Source organism: Onychostoma macrolepis, chromosome 13 (assembly GCF_012432095.1).
Source record: "Onychostoma macrolepis isolate SWU-2019 chromosome 13, ASM1243209v1, whole genome shotgun sequence".
Taxonomy (NCBI): Eukaryota; Metazoa; Chordata; class Actinopteri; order Cypriniformes; family Cyprinidae; genus Onychostoma; species Onychostoma macrolepis.
This window is the reverse complement of record NC_081167.1, coordinates 22,689,865-22,707,138: the sequence shown is the minus strand read 5'-3', so window position 1 is coordinate 22,707,138 and position 17,274 is coordinate 22,689,865. Positions and strand designations below refer to the sequence as shown.

The 17,274-nt window shown below is 36.5% G+C and overlaps 1 protein-coding gene across 2 annotated transcripts; it reads right to left on the bottom strand.

Annotated features, from left to right (window-relative positions):
* Positions 1 to 141: 141 nt before the first annotated feature.
* Positions 142 to 14,490, bottom strand: mfsd2aa (MFSD2 lysolipid transporter A, lysophospholipid a). 2 transcript variants are annotated; one of them, XM_058796919.1, is made up of 14 exons: positions 14,221 to 14,490; positions 13,190 to 13,327; positions 11,651 to 11,775; positions 8,918 to 9,041; positions 8,381 to 8,459; positions 5,884 to 6,050; positions 5,697 to 5,787; positions 4,948 to 5,069; positions 4,420 to 4,503; positions 4,048 to 4,131; positions 3,849 to 3,961; positions 1,774 to 1,917; positions 1,467 to 1,646; positions 142 to 1,321 (listed from the first exon to the last, which is right to left on the bottom strand). In XM_058796919.1, exons 1-14 carry the CDS (start codon positions 14,308 to 14,310, stop codon positions 1,267 to 1,269), a joined length of 1,596 nt encoding a protein of 531 aa, XP_058652902.1. In that variant the 5' UTR covers positions 14,311 to 14,490; the 3' UTR covers positions 142 to 1,266. The 2 variants fall into 2 exon arrangements, with proteins under 2 accessions (XP_058652902.1, XP_058652903.1); XM_058796920.1 differs by lacking the exon at positions 14,221 to 14,490 and adding an exon at positions 13,645 to 14,024.
* Between the last annotated feature and the right edge of the window lie 2,784 nt (positions 14,491 to 17,274).

The window sequence follows — 17,274 nt, the reverse complement described above, 5'->3', positions numbered from 1 at the left end:
CGACCCCAGAGGATGGCCCTGTGACATTGAGACTGTGATAATGGAGGGAGTTTCGGTGTTGATAACGGCAAATAATGAAGGACATATTTGACTATTAGTTATTATTGATGAAATTAAAACACCAAACCCAGTCCAGTTACATAAATTAAAGTTCTTTTGAAGGTTTTATAGTTATTTACAACAAATTTAATAAGCACAATATAAATACACAACATCAGTCTGTTTATAAAGGCCATAAAATAATGTATATACACATTGTAGTTGTGAAATGTTCTGGTGCAATTTGTAGTTTTGACAAAAATAATCTTCCAACAATCTCTTGACTATTTGCAGACATTTCTGCATTTCAGCTCGGTATTTGCGGGGAGAAGTAAACTTAAGGTCGACAACATTACAGACAACTAATCAGCACAAAACATCCATAGCTCAGACCGCTCTAGACCTCAGAGCATGGAAGCTAAACTGCTTCATGTGCACAATCATTTTTAACACACACACACACAAAAATGTACAAAGATACTGACATTTCATGTTGGAAAAAAATACTGCACCAATGAACATTAAAAATGAATCTAAACATTCCTTTAGTCTGTCACTGACACTTTGGCACAGCTGCACAGATTCAGGGAATTGAAGTTCCTAAGAGCTGTGACTTAAATTTACTTATGTATAATTTGATCATGATTCACTTTTTTACTCAATATAAGGCACTATAAATAAATACAGAACCATACAAAATTGACACAGACAATCATCTTCCTCACGCTGATACACACATGAACAATGATGTCAGGTCATCTTTAAAGAAACGTAAAGTGATTTTTTTGCAAAAACAAACCAACAATTCTTCAACACATTGAGGAAATACGTCCTCAAACAACTGCAACTCAACATATCCTTCACATTCAGAAACCAAAATATGAATCAATCATCTCAAATGAGAACAGAGAGTTGCAACAAAATATGATGTATTAGTAGATGTTAGATTTGAACCTTATATTGATCACACAGATCTCCCTTTTTTCTCTCCCAGGGAAAGCTGTAACTGTTACTGAAAGCAGCAAATAGGATCTTTTAGTTGGTTAGTTGTATAAATATGTAGCTGTGATAACAGTAGTGCAGATTTTTAAGGGTTCATTATTCTTCATTGGTCTAGTTAACCAACTGAGTGAGGAAAGTGCTGTCTCTGGAAGTTCAGCTGATAGATTTCCTCATCGCAGTGGTTAAGATGTGTTTTGGCGCCCTCTGTAGGTCAGAGCTAGTATTTCATACTGTGATGTCAGGCTTCAAGGCCTCCATCTCAGACTCTTGTTCTTCATTCCTGCAGGTGAGAAACAATACTCTTACTTTCAACAGCAGTTGTTGCTAATATGACTAAAGAGCCATTCATGACATTTTATAAGACCCTGGAAAAAAAAGAAAAAGTAAAAAACAAATACAGATATAATTGTAGGTATATGTCCTACCGCAGGAGTAGCTGCAGCTGTTTGTTGTTGTACTGCCTGCGTTCTTCATTGATGGGATATGTTTTAAATATGAGCAGCCCCAGAGCTATAAGTGATACAGGAGCAGCTGACACCAATATCTTCAATGTCAGATTCACAGAATCAGACTGAACACAAACTCCCGTCACATAACCTGCAAAGCTAAAGGGACAGAAATCAGAAGAACCTAAATATGAGCAGATCAAATATGAAGGTCAGAATCTAAATCACAAACCCATAAAAGGGCTTTTTAATACACATGCACGGAGGAAGACAGAGAGTGAGCTACCTTAATGCTAGAGTTGATACTCCAAGCGACACTCCAGAGGCGAATTTGGTGAAAAAAACATAGAAAGAGTAGAAAATAGCTTCATGGCCTTGAGAGGTGGGGTTCTGGACTTTAAAATCATCTACCACATCTGGAAGCATGGACCTGAAATAGAAGCATCTATATGAAATTTTCAATTTGGTATTTAATGTTTCTGGTACTGGAACAGGTACAGGTACATAGTATCAGATGCGCTAGTTATATCAACCCATGAATCTAAGAAAATATATCCACAACTTGTTAATATGACTATTTATTCAAGGCATCGATATCTTTTACTCCTGTGACTGAGAGAAGCACATGGAAAAAAGCAATGAGCATTTTCATGCATGTTAAAGGCAGGAAAATATATTTTAAGACAAGTAGATATAACTAACATTTAAATGTTTGGGGTCAGTAAGATTTTTGAATATTTTAAAAAGTGTCTTATGCTTACCAAGGCTGCATTTCTTTGATCAAAAATAGTAATATTATGAAATATTATTATAATTTCAAATATCTTTTCTACTTTAATGTTTTATTCCCGTGATGGCAAAACCACATTTTCAGCATCAATTACTTCAGTCTTCAGTGTCTCATGATCCTTCAGAAATCATTCTAATATGTTGACTTTGATTATTAAGATTTTAGTTTTATTAAGTTTTCTTATCAATGTTGAAAACAGCTGTGGAAAGGAAACCATGATGCAGTTTTTCAGGATTCTTTGAATAGAAAATTCAAAAGAACAGCATTTCTTTGAAATATAAATCTTTTGTAACATTATAAATGCCTGTACTTTCACTTTTAATCAATTTTAATACATCCTTGCTAAATCAAACTATTAATTTCTTATTGACCCCAAACGTATTAATGGTAGTGTATATAAAATGTCGATATAAAATATCTTCATTTTTTTGTTTTAATGAAGGGTCTTTTGGGATAAAAAAAAAAAAAAAAGTTTTTAAATTTTTAAACATGAAATAATCCAAATGTCTTAATGTATTACCATATTCAGAATATTTAATAAATTTTTCCTGACTAATTTTTGAACATTGCACAAAATTTTTTTTTAATAATCTCCAGCAAGATAAGAAAAGGGCATTATTAGTACGGCTGGGTAAAAAAAAAAAAAGATCTCTCGATATTAATCGATTCTCATTTTTACAGAACGATATCGAATCTTAAAGGGGGAGTACAATGCTGTTTCATGCATTCAGAGTTGTTTACACTGTTAAAGAGTTGGATTCTCATGCTAAGCAAGGACAAAGTAAAAAAAAAAAAAAAAGTGGACGTATAACTGTATAACAGAGTATTTCTGTGCTAAAAAATCTTACTTCCAGGTTTGTACAAGTTTCGGAGAGTTTTTTTTTTCGATCGTGGCTCTTGATGACGTAAACGAGGGTGGAACTCCTTATATGGGCATTTCTCCCGAAAGAACACGCCCGTGCATGCATCGACCAGAGCGAGAGCAAGTGTGGGCCCATCAACACGCTTCATTCGGCTGCACTGCACGGACTCGCTCGGGATGAATGCTTCTGAAGAAGTGTGATGTGTAATTTAAAAAAAATCTGTCAATTTTAACCTTCAATATTATAGTAATGTAGTACCAACTGGCTCTCGTGTATATTTTACAGCATTAGTTGAGAGATTTTTTTTCCTTGAGAAAATTTGTCATGTAGGCTACTACCTGATATATATATCCAAAATAATCAATATTGAATCGAATCGCAAGCTTTTGAATGAGAATCGAATTGTGAAATTTGTGCCAAAACCCAGCCCTAATTATTAGTTGTATGGATGATTTATGTTCATATTAGTGAATCGCACTAGCACATCAAGAGTTTGGTTCCCATGTTTAACAACTAGCAAATCAAGTCACACAAGTGTCTGCTGAATGTACAAATGTAAATATTCCCTATTCATGATTTTCTTTTTTGGGGAAGTCATTTCTATAGCCTTTTGTTATAGATCCTTCCTTTTAATATCAGCTAGCAGACATCTTGAAAGTCTTCTTTCTCCTTGACTATACAGAACAACTGGCACAGAAAAACACTCACCAGGGTAGGAGGAAGGCCGCTGCTACACTGGCACCAGCTGCGATTGATACGATGTAGGACACGAAGAGACTACTCTTTACACACACCACCAGGATCATGAAGGGCACCGCCCACTAAAACAAAAACACACACACACAAGATTAATCATGACTGCCAACACACACATCTCACACTAATGTAACAAGCATCAGAAACTCACTGGTATGCCAATGTATACAGCAGTCTTTTTCCCAAAGCGGCAGAGGAACCACTGCCAAATGGGAATAGTAAAAGTGGCAGACAACTAGGAAGACAAATCACACAAACATTTATTTACATTTGACCCCTACAAAACCTCATTATCATATTATGCAACACCAAAATAATAGTGCACACACTGCTGAAGTTATAAACAGTCTTTTCATCTGTCAACTCAAAGTCATGCTGCTTCTAAACCAAAAACGCATGTCTTTCATCACTATGGAGACTGCTAACCTCATCCAAATTGCTGAGTGCTGTTATAACATCCAACCAAACAATTCAGAAGCGCACAAAAACACTTATTCAAGCAGTCAATTGAAAACACTCTCACCATGATGACCAGTAAGATGTTCTGAAAATCCTCTCTGAATCCCAGTGTGTACTTGATGAACACAGCAAAATTTCCCTCCAGCAGCTAAGAAAGGAAAACAGACAGACGAAATGAGATTGATGATAATTGTCCATACAGTGTCTTCATTGCAAACCCAACCTCAGTCTCAAAACAACTCTGAACTTTACTTTCGACTGCAAACCTGTCCTGATGCTGACTATGATTCTAAACCTAATCTCTTGCATGGCAGCCTGTCTCTCTTTGTGTCTCTCTTTGTTTTAACACACAGAGCTCATCTCTGTAACGTAGAGCTGTGCTGTGGTCAGTTCCAGAAACTGCTTTCTCTCATTCACATCACAGATGTTTGTCACCTGAAAAATTGTCTAGTTAAAACACAAAATTTGCATCTTTTGTAAATGATGTGGAATAAGATATCTATCATCACACAACAGAAATAAACATAGGTACAACTAAGCATTTCAGAACAAATGTGACATGTTGTAGATGCATCTCTAAAGTTTTTCTTACCATGAAGGCCAGAGAAGTGAAGAGGAAGGCCAGCACCAGTTTAACATATGGCCCATGACCCATCACCAGCCGCAAACCGGTCTGAAATGACACATGCTTCTGTGCTTTTAAACCGCCCCGATCTGAAAAAGAAAATCATTAAATGCACCAAAATACACATTCAATGTTAATACACCAAGTTTCTTTGTGAACGTAAACAGCCTACAATTACACCCGGATTACAACTTGGGAAAGGGTAATATTTAAATTATAAAATTAAATAAAAATTTTGTATGTACAATTATAAAATAAAAATACAATCAACAATCAAAACAAAACACTTAATACAAATATGAAATATTTTATTTGTTTACCTGCATAGGTAATGCACCAGGTAATACTTTACAATAAGGTTCAATTCATAAGCATTATTGATTAATTTGGTCTTATCAACTATCACTGAACAATTAGCATTTATTAATCTAGGTTTGATGTTCATTTATAAATATTCTATTGTTTATTGTAAATCCATGTTCAACTATTATTATTTTAAACAACTTGAAATGTTAAAATGTGTTAGTATATGTAGTGCATGAACAAAGATTAATAAACATTGTAAAAGTATTGATCTTTGTTAGTTTATGATACTTAATGCATTATATCGCTATTCCCTTGCTGTAAAATGGTCTCTCTTGGCTTATTTTTGTATTCCATATTTTGTAAAGACTCATTTTGTGAAGTGAATGTGTATGTAAAGGGAAGTAACTCACTGTCCTGCTCTCTCACTCCAAAAAACAGCACAACAGCACACAGGACATAGATCAAACTTATGACTGCAGATGCAATCATATACGCACACCTCTGTGAAAGAGAGAGAGATATATGATGATTGAGGTGCTAGAGGTTGATGAGATATGAAACCGTCTTCTGCTTTATAATGACCACGCCCCCTCTCACCTCATTAAATACTTTGTTATCCAGTAAGATCTGAGAGTTATTGTCATGCGCAGAGTGATTGGAGCTATTGGTCAGTGATGTGTTAATGCAGGGGGTGTTGGCCATGCCTACAATCTGCCCCTGAACAGCAGTGCCAATTACTGTACCAAACACCTCTACAGTCATGCCTGACAGAGAAAGAGAACAGAAAAACACATTTACGCTGGGAAGAAAAGGTGTCACACATAATACACTACCATTCAGAACGAATACTTTTATTCAGCAAGGATGCATTAAACTGATCAAAAGTGACAGTGAAAAAACACTTATACAGGTGCTGGTCATATAATTAGAATATCATCAAAAAGTTGATTTATTTCACTAATTCCATTCAAAAAGTGAAACTTGTATATTATATTCATTCATTACACACAGACTGATATATTTCAAATGTTTATTTCTTTTAATTTTGATGATTAGAGCTTACAGCTCATGAAAGTCAAAAATCAGTATCTCAAAATATTAGAATATTTACATTTGAGTTTGAATAAATGACCATCCCTACAGTATAAATTCTGGGTATCTCTTGTTCTTTGAAACCACAATAATGGGGAAGACTGCTGACTTGGCAATGATCCAGAAGACGAACATTGACACCCTCCACAAAGAGGGTAAGTCACAGAAGGTCATTACTGAAAGGTGTGGCTGTTTACAGAGTGCTGTATCAAAGCATATTAAATGCAAAGTTGACTGGAAGGAAGAATTTGGGTAGGAAAAGGTGCACAAGCAACAGGGATGACCGCAAGCTTGAGAATACAGTCAAGCAAAGCCGATTCAAACACTTGGGAGAGCTTCACAAGGAGAGAACTGAAGCTGGAGTCAGTGCATCAAGAGTCACCACGCTCAGGCGTCTTCAGGAAAAGGGCTACCAAGCCACTTCTGAACCAGAGACAACGCCAGAAGCATCTTACCTGGGCTGTGGAGAAAAGAACTGGACTGTTGCTCAGTGGTCCAAAGTCCTCTTTTCAGATGAAAGTAAATTTTACATTTCATTTGGAAATCAAGGTCCCAGAGTCTGAAGGAAGAGTGGAGAGGCACAGAATCCATGTTGCTTGAAGTCCAGTGTGAAGTTTCCACAGTCTGTGATGATTTGGGCTGCCATGTCATCTGCTGGTGTTGGTCCACTGTGTTTTCTGAAGTCCACAGTCAACGCAGCCATCTACCAGGAAATTTTAGAGCACTTCATGCTTCCTTCTGTTGACAAGCTTTATGGAGATGCTGATTTCATTTTCCAGCAGGACTTGGCACCTGCCCACACTGCCAAAGGTACCAAAAGCTGGTTCAATGACCATAGTGTTACTGTGCTTGATTGGCCAGCAAACTCGCCTGACCTGAACCCCATAGAGAATCTGTGGGGTATTGTCAAGAGGAAGATGAGAGACACCAGACCCAACAATGCAGAAGAGCTGAAGGCCACTATCAGAGCAACCTGGGCTCTCATAACACCTGAGCAGTGCCACAGACTGATCGACTCCATGCCACGCCGAATTGCTGCAGTAATTCAGGCAAAAGGAGCCCCAACTAAGTATTGAGTGCTGTACATGCTCATACTTTTCATTTTCATACTTTTCAGTTGGCCAAGATTTCTAAAAATCCTTTCTTTGTATTGGTCTTAAGTAATATTCTAATATTTTGAGATACTGATTTTTGACTTTCATGAGCTGTAAGCTCTAATCATCAAAATTAAAAGAAATAAACATTTGAAATATATCAGTCTGTGTGTAATGAATGAATATAATATACAAGTTTCACTTTTTGAATGGAATTAGTGAAATAAATCAACTTTTTGATGATATTCTAATTATATGACCAGCACCTGTATGTGACCCTGGACCACAAAACCAGTCTTAAGTGTCAATTTTTCAAAATTTCCGAAAGCTGAATAAATAAGCTTTCCACTGATGTATGGTTTGTTAGGATAGGACAATATTTGGCCGAGATTAATTCATCTAAATATTGAAAAAAAAATAATAATTTTATCGCCTTTAAAGTTGTCCAAATGAAGTTCTTAGCAATGCATATTACTGATCAAAAATGAAGTTTTGATATATTTATGGTGAGAAATTTACAAAATATCTTCATGGAACATGATCTTTACTTAATATCCTAATGATTTTTGGCATAAAAGAAAAATCTATAATTTTGACCCATACAATGTATTTTTGGCTATTGCTACAAATATACCCCAGCGACTTAAGACTGGTTTTGTGGTCCAGGGTCACATATCATCATATAAAATGTATATTTCAATTAAATCCTGTTGTTTTGAACTTGTGCATTATAGAATCCTAAAAATAATGTACAAAGGTTTCCACAAAAACATTTAGCAGCACAACTTTTTTCAACGTTGATAATAATAAGAAATGTTTCTTGCTTTTACAGTTATAATGTGGTTGTTGCATGTATTATCTAGCTGATTGCAACAGTAAGGCATAAAAATGAGTGTAAATGCTCTTACGGTACGCTGTGGCTGAATCTCGTTCCTGCTGTTTATTGCTGATGAACATGGTCAGAGCGGAGTAAGGCACATGAAAGCACTAAACAAACACACAGAGTTACTAATTGCTGGCTCAGAATGGCGTAAATATGCAAATTAACAAATTAAATTAAATTATACTACAAGTCAAACGTTTGGACACACCTTTTCATTCTTCCCTGTACAATAAAGTTATTAAAACTACAAAACAACACAAATGGAAGTATAAATATGTGATTTAAACAATTTTTGCTAAGATTTGCTATGTATGCTGGATGCAACCAATTTATCCTGTCCTACTCATCCATTTTTCAAAAAAGCAATAAATAAATACATTAAATAATGAGTATTTAAGTAGTTAGTTGAAAAGATATTGAAGCATAAACATTTAGATTAACCCTTTTTTTTTTATTGTGTCCAAATGTTTGACAAGTAGGTGACATACAAGTATATATATATAGCATCACAGTATATAATGCTAAACTTAATTCCTCAAAAACTAGAAGAATGTGTACTAACTGTCTGGAGAGTCTGGAAGAGACAGTAGAAGAGCATATACCACATCATCTTTCCCTGCTCTATAGGCGGAACCACCCATATCAGGAAATAACACAACACAGCTGGTATAGTGGACAGCAGAATCCTGCAGAGAGAAAACAGTCATCTTCATCTAATTGTACTAAGGCTTGTTGCAGATGTTGAGCTTTAGGGGAAGAAACGAGAATGCACAGATCAGTTAAGAACTGATGCAAAAACCCCACACAGCATCCCTGCTCGCGTGAGGTTTGAGGGTGAATGCAGTCACACTTGGTGTGTACGTGTGTATGAACTCATGTGTATGAGGTTAAGTGAGGTAATGAGCAAAAACCTCATCTCTATGAAGAAGTTTACTGATCTTTCCCCTGTGGCTCTAAACAAGAGCCTCTGCTGCTGGGTTTCATTGGATGTTTAGCTAACCGAGCCAGCTAGACTTTGGCAGGATGTGAAAAGGATTTCTCTAAATCACACCACCTCATTACAAAACTCCAGGCAGGAAAACAGTGACCATTAAGAATCACTTTGAAATCAAAAGTTCAGACTGACAATGACAGCAGTAGAGAAAAACATCTTACAATAAACTCTTCTTTCATTTCTATGATCGAAATGATGATGGTGGGGGAGACAACAGAATTTGTGTTGGCCACATTGCATTTTGGAATATAGTATTTTCCACGCTGTGTGCTCCATTGTATACTTTTTGTAAATTTAATAGGTTACATAAATACAGCACAATCTGTGTAGTAGGGTCACAAACAAATGACTAAAAGAAGGAAATTCCTTTAATGTATCATTCAAAAAGAAAGGAGTGATGCACTAAAATTTTGCCCAACACACACAAAATCAAAGAATTTTTGAAGGTGAAATCGTTGATCTAATCAGTGACATTTAATTAGCAGAGACATTTAACAGCAGTGTTTGCTTCACCGTGACCAAATATTTGCCTTGAAAACATGACAGAACATCATCTGAAAAGTTATTTTCGGTTTAAGCTAAATGAAAATGTAATTTTGGATTTGACAAAATTATTTTGGTGCATAACTAGATTAAAAAGTGTCTGCTAAATTAATAAATGCAATGTATTATTACTTAAAGCAATGTCAGTCTATAAATAAAGCAAGATTTGTGCAATTCGGGACATTTATATTAAAATATTAATTATTGACTGACTGTGCATATGACAGTGTGTACTCATGACCAATCACTGTGCAGCACAGCATAAACAGCAGTGAAGCCATCAGCATAAGACGACTACTTCTGATATGCAGAGAGAAAACGGTTAATGTCTTATTCACTCTTGCAGATGCATGACAGTTTAGAATTGCAGCTGCTCTGTTCTTTGTCATAAGTGCCCCACAGGAAGCTGTAAAACCCTGCCAGTCCATTATTGGGGTTACCCACCTTGGAGAAGTCCAATACATGTCATCTTTTTTGCTCCACTTCCTTCTCATAAACAGCACTGATATCTTAATGACACCAGGCTTTTAAATTGCACACCCCACAGAAACCAGGTGATTAGCAGAGCACTTTACCACCACAATACACGCCTGTCATGATATTACATCAATACATTGACAGAAGGTATTGATTTTTGAATGGGAAAATTAACTTTTAATCTCGTAGTTAGAAGAGACAACATGGTCAAAACAAAATATGTTGAATGTATTTGAATGATATGTATTTTTGAAAAAAAAATAATGAAAAAAAATAATATCATCAAAATACATGATGCATCGCATCCTATAAAAAGACACAGAATGTTTCATATAAACAGTCTTCTGACATTGCCAGTGTATGTGGCTGCCAGGTATTGCATTACATTTTTATATTTTTATTTCTATTTTTTCATTTAAATATATTTTTAAAAATATATACATTTCTAAAAAATATATTTATTTATTATACTTATTGTGGTTAAGAAACCTCTTGTGGTCTGTTCCAAAACTGAAACCGTATCTTACAGCATCTGGTGTTTTAAACTGCCTCTCTCAGCTCTCCTGCATGATGTTTACACTCTGATTGGTCAATTCTGGTGGTGTGGTCGGCTAAGCCAATCAGAAAGCTAGAGGTTTTTTCTGCCCTCAACATCCGTTTTCCCACATGCTATTGATACACACACACACACACACACACACACACACACACACACACACACATCCACCTTACAAACATAACAATAAATTTGCATTGTATTTTACTTAAACCCCTTTATCATATCTTGTTTTGTATGCCTGTATTCATACTGCACAAACTGAATATTGGTGTGACAACACCCTTCAATCAAATATTTTAGAAGAAGTTTCTATTTCACACCAGTTTAATTTCCTCAGAATTGTTAAGCTGGATAGTGTTTCATAATGAACACTTCATACTTTTTATGCCACATGTGAGTGCATGCATAAACAGTCAGCAAAATCCCAGAGAAATGATAACACATGGTGCTCTTGTACACTCTAGTAACCTCCCGTACACAACCCAGAGCAGATGGAGTCTCGGCTCTATCACCATGGCTACTGCTCATTTCTCCGTCTTAAATACGTCAGTCTTTCTCTCTCTGTGAATGCCCACCCAGTCCCAGAGTTTCAGCTTAGTAGATACAGAGTTTTCATTTCCTTTTAATTTCCTCATGAATTTAGAAAACAATCCCATGAATATTGCACATCCAACACACATCACAGGATCATTTCACTGTGTGCATTTCTGACCATCACATACCAGGGCATCATACGTCCGTGCCGTGTCCATGGGCTTCTGCTTATGAAAAACCCAACTGCAGGATCAGTCACAGCATCCCAGGCCCGACCCACAAACAGGATTACAGAAGCATTGAGGGGATCCAACTAGAAAGACAGATTCAGTCATTAGTTAATGTAGGACTTAAAGTACATGACACAATGCTCTCTAAAAGGTCCTAACTACCGATTCCAATACAATGACTGTAGATAAAAGTTACATATATTATATAGCAATTCTCAGCTGTGTGATTGTCTATATGGACCCTTTTCACAAAACAAGAAACGGTCATCAGCATCGTAACTCCTCCAAAGCTTTTTATATTTTGATTTTTTTTAAATGTATGTTCATTTATAACACTGTATTATATCACCTTTGCATCAAATTACAAAAAACTAGTTAACACTAATGCAAGGGTGCGTCTAATGCAGCGTCTGTGGGAGGGATGGTAAATTTGACATCGTTCTCTCCTCTGACTGCCATTACCAGTCTCTCTCAATGTTTTTCCTGCTTTTGAAAGTTGTGAAAACACTATCGTGAAGTTTTTCTATTGCTATGTTAGCAAATGGCAACTGGGAATGCAAAACATATGTTTGTGGTACTCTCCCATTCACTGCTCTCAAAGTTTACCTAACTATGACGTCTTCCGATGCTGAGAAACCTGGAAATGTGAAAAAGGTTTATTGTCATAAAATGTATTATCACACAGTTCCATTATATATAGTTGGATATATAAGTATATTCATATGTACAGTATACTCACATAAGAGATATTTTATGTAGCAAATCCTGGTTGCATGATTCTTTATTTTATATCACCGCAAAATTTACCTACATTATCGCACAGCTCTATATAAAAACACAGAAGCAAGCTATTCTGTTTGAATGTGTGAAATGTCTGATTTATTAGCCACTATTGGTAAATAACTAAAAGAATAACAAAGTGAAGTAAACACAAACTATCTGCGCTACAAACCAGTGTGTTAATGATTATGATAATGAATTAAAATAACATGATGACAAATACCAATTTGCAATATCAAGCCAAAAACAGATTTTTTTTCAACCACATAACACTTCATCTGGTGCCAACCCTTCATTTGCTTGGATGAGAAGATCTGATTGGCTATCGCTATGGAAACTGTTGCAATAATGAGGCAGCAGGAGTTTTGAACAAGATAACTGGAGCTGAGGACCGTTAAGGTCACAGGGATGCAGTACACACAGCAAGACAGATCAGTGTTATATCTGCTTTCTGCCCTCTCACATGCTCTCTTTCTTTCTCTCCCACATTTTTTGTGTTTTTGCCCTTGACCAGGGGCTCTAGGCAATTGTCCGCTTGCTTTGTTTGATTACAGCAAGGAGAAATAATTTTCTCACCATTTTATCTAGCGATATGGAGTGATATGATACAGAAACATAAACGATCACTGAGCCAGTTTATTTTTATAATCAGGTGTTGAGGTCTCACGCTATAGATCCTCTGCCATTCAGTTACAGTCTTCCCATTTGTATGCTCACCAGTGCCACATCAAGCAAGAAGATTTGCAGGAAGAAGCCCAAGGCGGTGGCTGTGATCTGATACGGAGCCCCTCCGATTGCAAAACACACCTTGCTCCACACAGTCAGAGCTCTTTTCCTCTCCTGCTGTGGTGAGAGCTGAAAGGAGAGAAAAAAAAAAAAAAAGAGGTTACGAAGAGATGGACAATGACAGTGATTGTAGCAAGTAAAACAAGAGCCATGTGAGACCGGTGAACTTTTCACCGCAAGAGGACACGATCAAATTCTAACCAGGGGAGATGATTTAGTTTGGACTCTTTGTGTTTATGTGGCGTTCCATTCAAAGCTCTTAAAAAATAAAATCCCAGTGCTCCGCATCAAAGACCATTCAGAACTGCTGGAGTGCTCTTAGTGCTCTTAATAAGACCCTCGAGTTCAGGGACATTGCAGTTAAACTGGAATTTTAACTCTTCTACCTGAATTTTAAGGGTATCCTTCATTCTAATGTCACCGATTTGACTGCTTGCACAATTCTTTCATTTAGGTGGTCTAGTTAACAACTTTGAGATGCTTGTTGGTTAACCAATAACACCAAACAAATAACAGCAAATTACGCCTTAATACATCTTGCTTGCTTGTTAAATCAAAAATCTATTCCATCCGGGTAAATGAACACGTCCCCTTTAAATCCGGCTTTTCTTCGCAGCGTTCTTCTCAGACACGCCTCAATGAAGCTAGTGCATTACAAACTGATATGTATATCCACAAATATACAGTCCGTCGGCTGAACGTATATTTCTATATTTACAAAAATTACATCAATGTCAGTTGTCGGTAGAAAGTAACATTAAGCTCTTCCGCATAAACCTTAACGGTCGCGAGCGTATGGCACGTGCTGCTGTAATCATTGTATTTATTCGGCATCAATCTAAACTCCCGCCTTATCGATTAACCCCACCGTCTGCTCTGGAAGTACCTACTTGGAGCCAAAAAAATGCTTAGTGCAAAAAAAATAAAGTGCCAATTATTAAATTCATATCCAGGTGACCTACCTTAACAATTTTGATTCCATCTTGATTCACAGTTTTGGCTGGATGTAGCAAACCGGATGAGAACTGTTCGGCTCCCTCTCCTCTTGCCATAACACTAATCAGAGTTTTTATTTCAGGAGCAGATCGAGCTGCTTTATTCTTGTGTTCGGGTTAAGTAACACTCCGAAGAAAACGAGATGCTGATCTCCACTTCTGCCTCGTTTGAACGCTGAAGTGTTCGTGTCCACGCCCACGCGGCTTTTTCGCATCGAAAGATGTGCGTACGCTGGCAAACGCAGAGATGAACATATTTCATTTATAAACACATACAGGGGCGATTCTAGGATTTTCATTTTAGGGGGGCTCAGCCCCCAATGAGGGTATAATAATAAAAAATAAATAAATATTTACAAAAACAATTATTGAAAATTTGTACAAAAAATTGTAGAACCGTTCTACATAAATACAATTCAAACAAAAATATATATTTTTGAAATTAATACAAAACACACACACAATGTTTCAATCTCTGTCAATCACTCTGATATGCCAATAAAATGAGTGCACTGACTGAGTGCTGTCTGTCACTGTCTTTAATCATTTCTATGCATAACTGTATGGTAGTTAATGCCACATGCACTGTAATATTATGTTCTATATTGAAAGCTAAATTTTCAAATGAAAATAGCAATAACTTGATCGTTTTATAAAGTATGCGTTCATATGTGTCAAGGGCTTTCGCTGAAGGCAACAGCTGTGGTGTGATGAGTGGTGAATGCAACTTTACAGTCGATTGGAAACCGATTGCTCTCCCATGACTTTTTGTAAACTGTATTTATGACAAAGAACTGCATAGATGTAGATATTATAACAATCTATCGATAAACACACACCTTGTCCTCTCCTCTGCGCCACCGCAGTCTGTGGATTGAAGAACGCGCAGAAAGATGGGAGGAACCGAAGTCTGCTGCCGTTTTCATTTGAAATTTAATGGGGAAGAATCGCAAGATTTTTACGGGGGCTGAGCAGAAATTTAGGGGTGCTAAAGCCCCCCTAAAAATGGCCTAGCGACGCCCATGAATACATATATATATATATATATATATATATACACACACACACACACACACACATATATGTATGTATATAAATATATATATATATATATATATATATATATATATATGTGTGTGTGTGTGTGTGTGTATGTATTTATAAATGGAAAATGTTCATCTCGGTATATATATATATATATATATACACACACACACACACACAGAACATTTTAAAACATTTTATAATTTTAATTAATCATGATGACACATATGCATAGTGGCAAAGGTCAGGTTGGATTATGGATCAACGCAGACCCCCACAGCCTCAACGACCCTCAAAAACCTTATTTTGCATGGCTCAGGACTAGTAAAGGAAGTGACTTTTCATTGAACACAGTGTAAATGACCACTAGGGCAACGAGACACTTGGTGCATTCAGCTGATTACTGTATATTTCAACCCATTTTTTATTCTAGCCGAATTGCCCTTAATAAGGATAAGGTAGATTAACAGGTGGGGGATATTCCAAAGAATCAGGGTCCCCATAGGATCATGATTTGGCCCTGGGCCAAAGTTCAGGAGGGTTATTGGTATGAGCCCAAAAGCGCTCTTGAGCAAGGTACCACATGTTCATTGTTACTGTAATAAGTTCACTTTAGGTTCCTATTGATAGAAGTGTGATTTAAAGTTGCAATGAAATTGTGACGTATATCTTGGTGTAAAAGATATAAAATTAAAATTAAAAAATTAAAAAGTAAGACAGGGACTTGGTTCTATTCATCAGTTCTATTCATTAAATCAATAAAGTTAAAAGCAGAAAATAAATGCGTAAACATTCATCTTCTCTTGTCTCATTAGAGTTTACATATTTGCATAGTTGAAATGTCCCACTGCGTTTACAAAGAAATTTAGATCATGACCTTCTAGGGGTGGCACCATACATGTATTCGTACCGAACCGTCACGGTATGGACATCTCGGTTCGGTGCACCAGGCCTTACCACGAATACAGGCAATTCACCCCCAATCCAGAAGGGGGCGCCCGCAGCAATGCAACGCTGTTTGATAACCGCCAGCAGAAGAACAGCGAATGCCATGAGTTGCGCACTTGAAAACAAACCCTGCGCCCCAATGTGCATACTATCCATCCTAAATTCTATTTTCTACCTCTCTCATTCGGCACAAATCCAAATATTCCGTAATATTTCCATATTTGCGATGTAACGTATCTGAATGCTAAACTATTATTTATTATGTAAATGATAGGCTTTGAACTTTAGTCGCGTTGCAACGGTGACACAGGCGCGCGCGCTGATGTTTGGCTCACTGTATTTTATTTTGATAAAGTACCAACTGTGCTGTCAAGTTAGCAATGCTGGAACTGATGTGTTTTTTGTTAGTGTGCGCACTCCGGCGTGATCACTTCAACGGTTTCCAGCAGAATCAACTTTAAATGCTTATTGTCTTATTAATAATGCATCACTGTATAAAGGTCTGCTTTTATTTGTGTGTACACTCACAATGAAAACAAAAAAGAAAACAAACAGGATGTGGCTTTCTGCCATTTGAGTTTCCTTTCTGTGAACAAATGAAACTCAGCATATATAGGCTGTTATGTTGCACTGTTTTTACCCCTTGGTTATCTGTAAACTAAATCAAATATATTTCAAGAATTTATTCCTTGTATGTATATATATATGTACTGCAGATTTTATAGCCTATATAACATAATGTAATAACATTTAGTATTTTCACATCTAGGTGGAAAAAATAGTAATTTGTACTACTATCTGTTCAAAATAAATGAAAAGAAACCGAGCATAGTAGATTTTTTTCCCCCTGTTGTACCGAAATCGAACCGTGACATCTGTGTACCGTGCCACCCCTATGACCTTCTCTTTTGTCCTCAGAATTACCCTTGCAGGAAAACCACCACCATGTGATTAGTCATGTACACTGCACTTAAAGATCTGAGATGAGTTGAGAGCCTTAAACAGTATCAAATTATTTGTTTTGCAGTA

Bases quoted from the DNA above. Each gene is read 5' to 3' on its own strand.
- mfsd2aa (XM_058796919.1), bottom strand. From the start codon at position 14,310: ATGGCAAGAGGAGAGGGAGCCGAACAGTTCTCATCCGGTTTGCTACAT. The intron at 4,504-4,947 runs GTAAGAAAAACT...TTCCTTTCTTAG, and splicing joins TCACTTCTCTGGCCTTCATG to CTGCTGGAGGGAAATTTTGC. The intron at 1,918-3,848 runs GTGAGTGTTTTT...CTTCTATTTCAG, and splicing joins GCGGCCTTCCTCCTACCCTG to GTCCATGCTTCCAGATGTGG.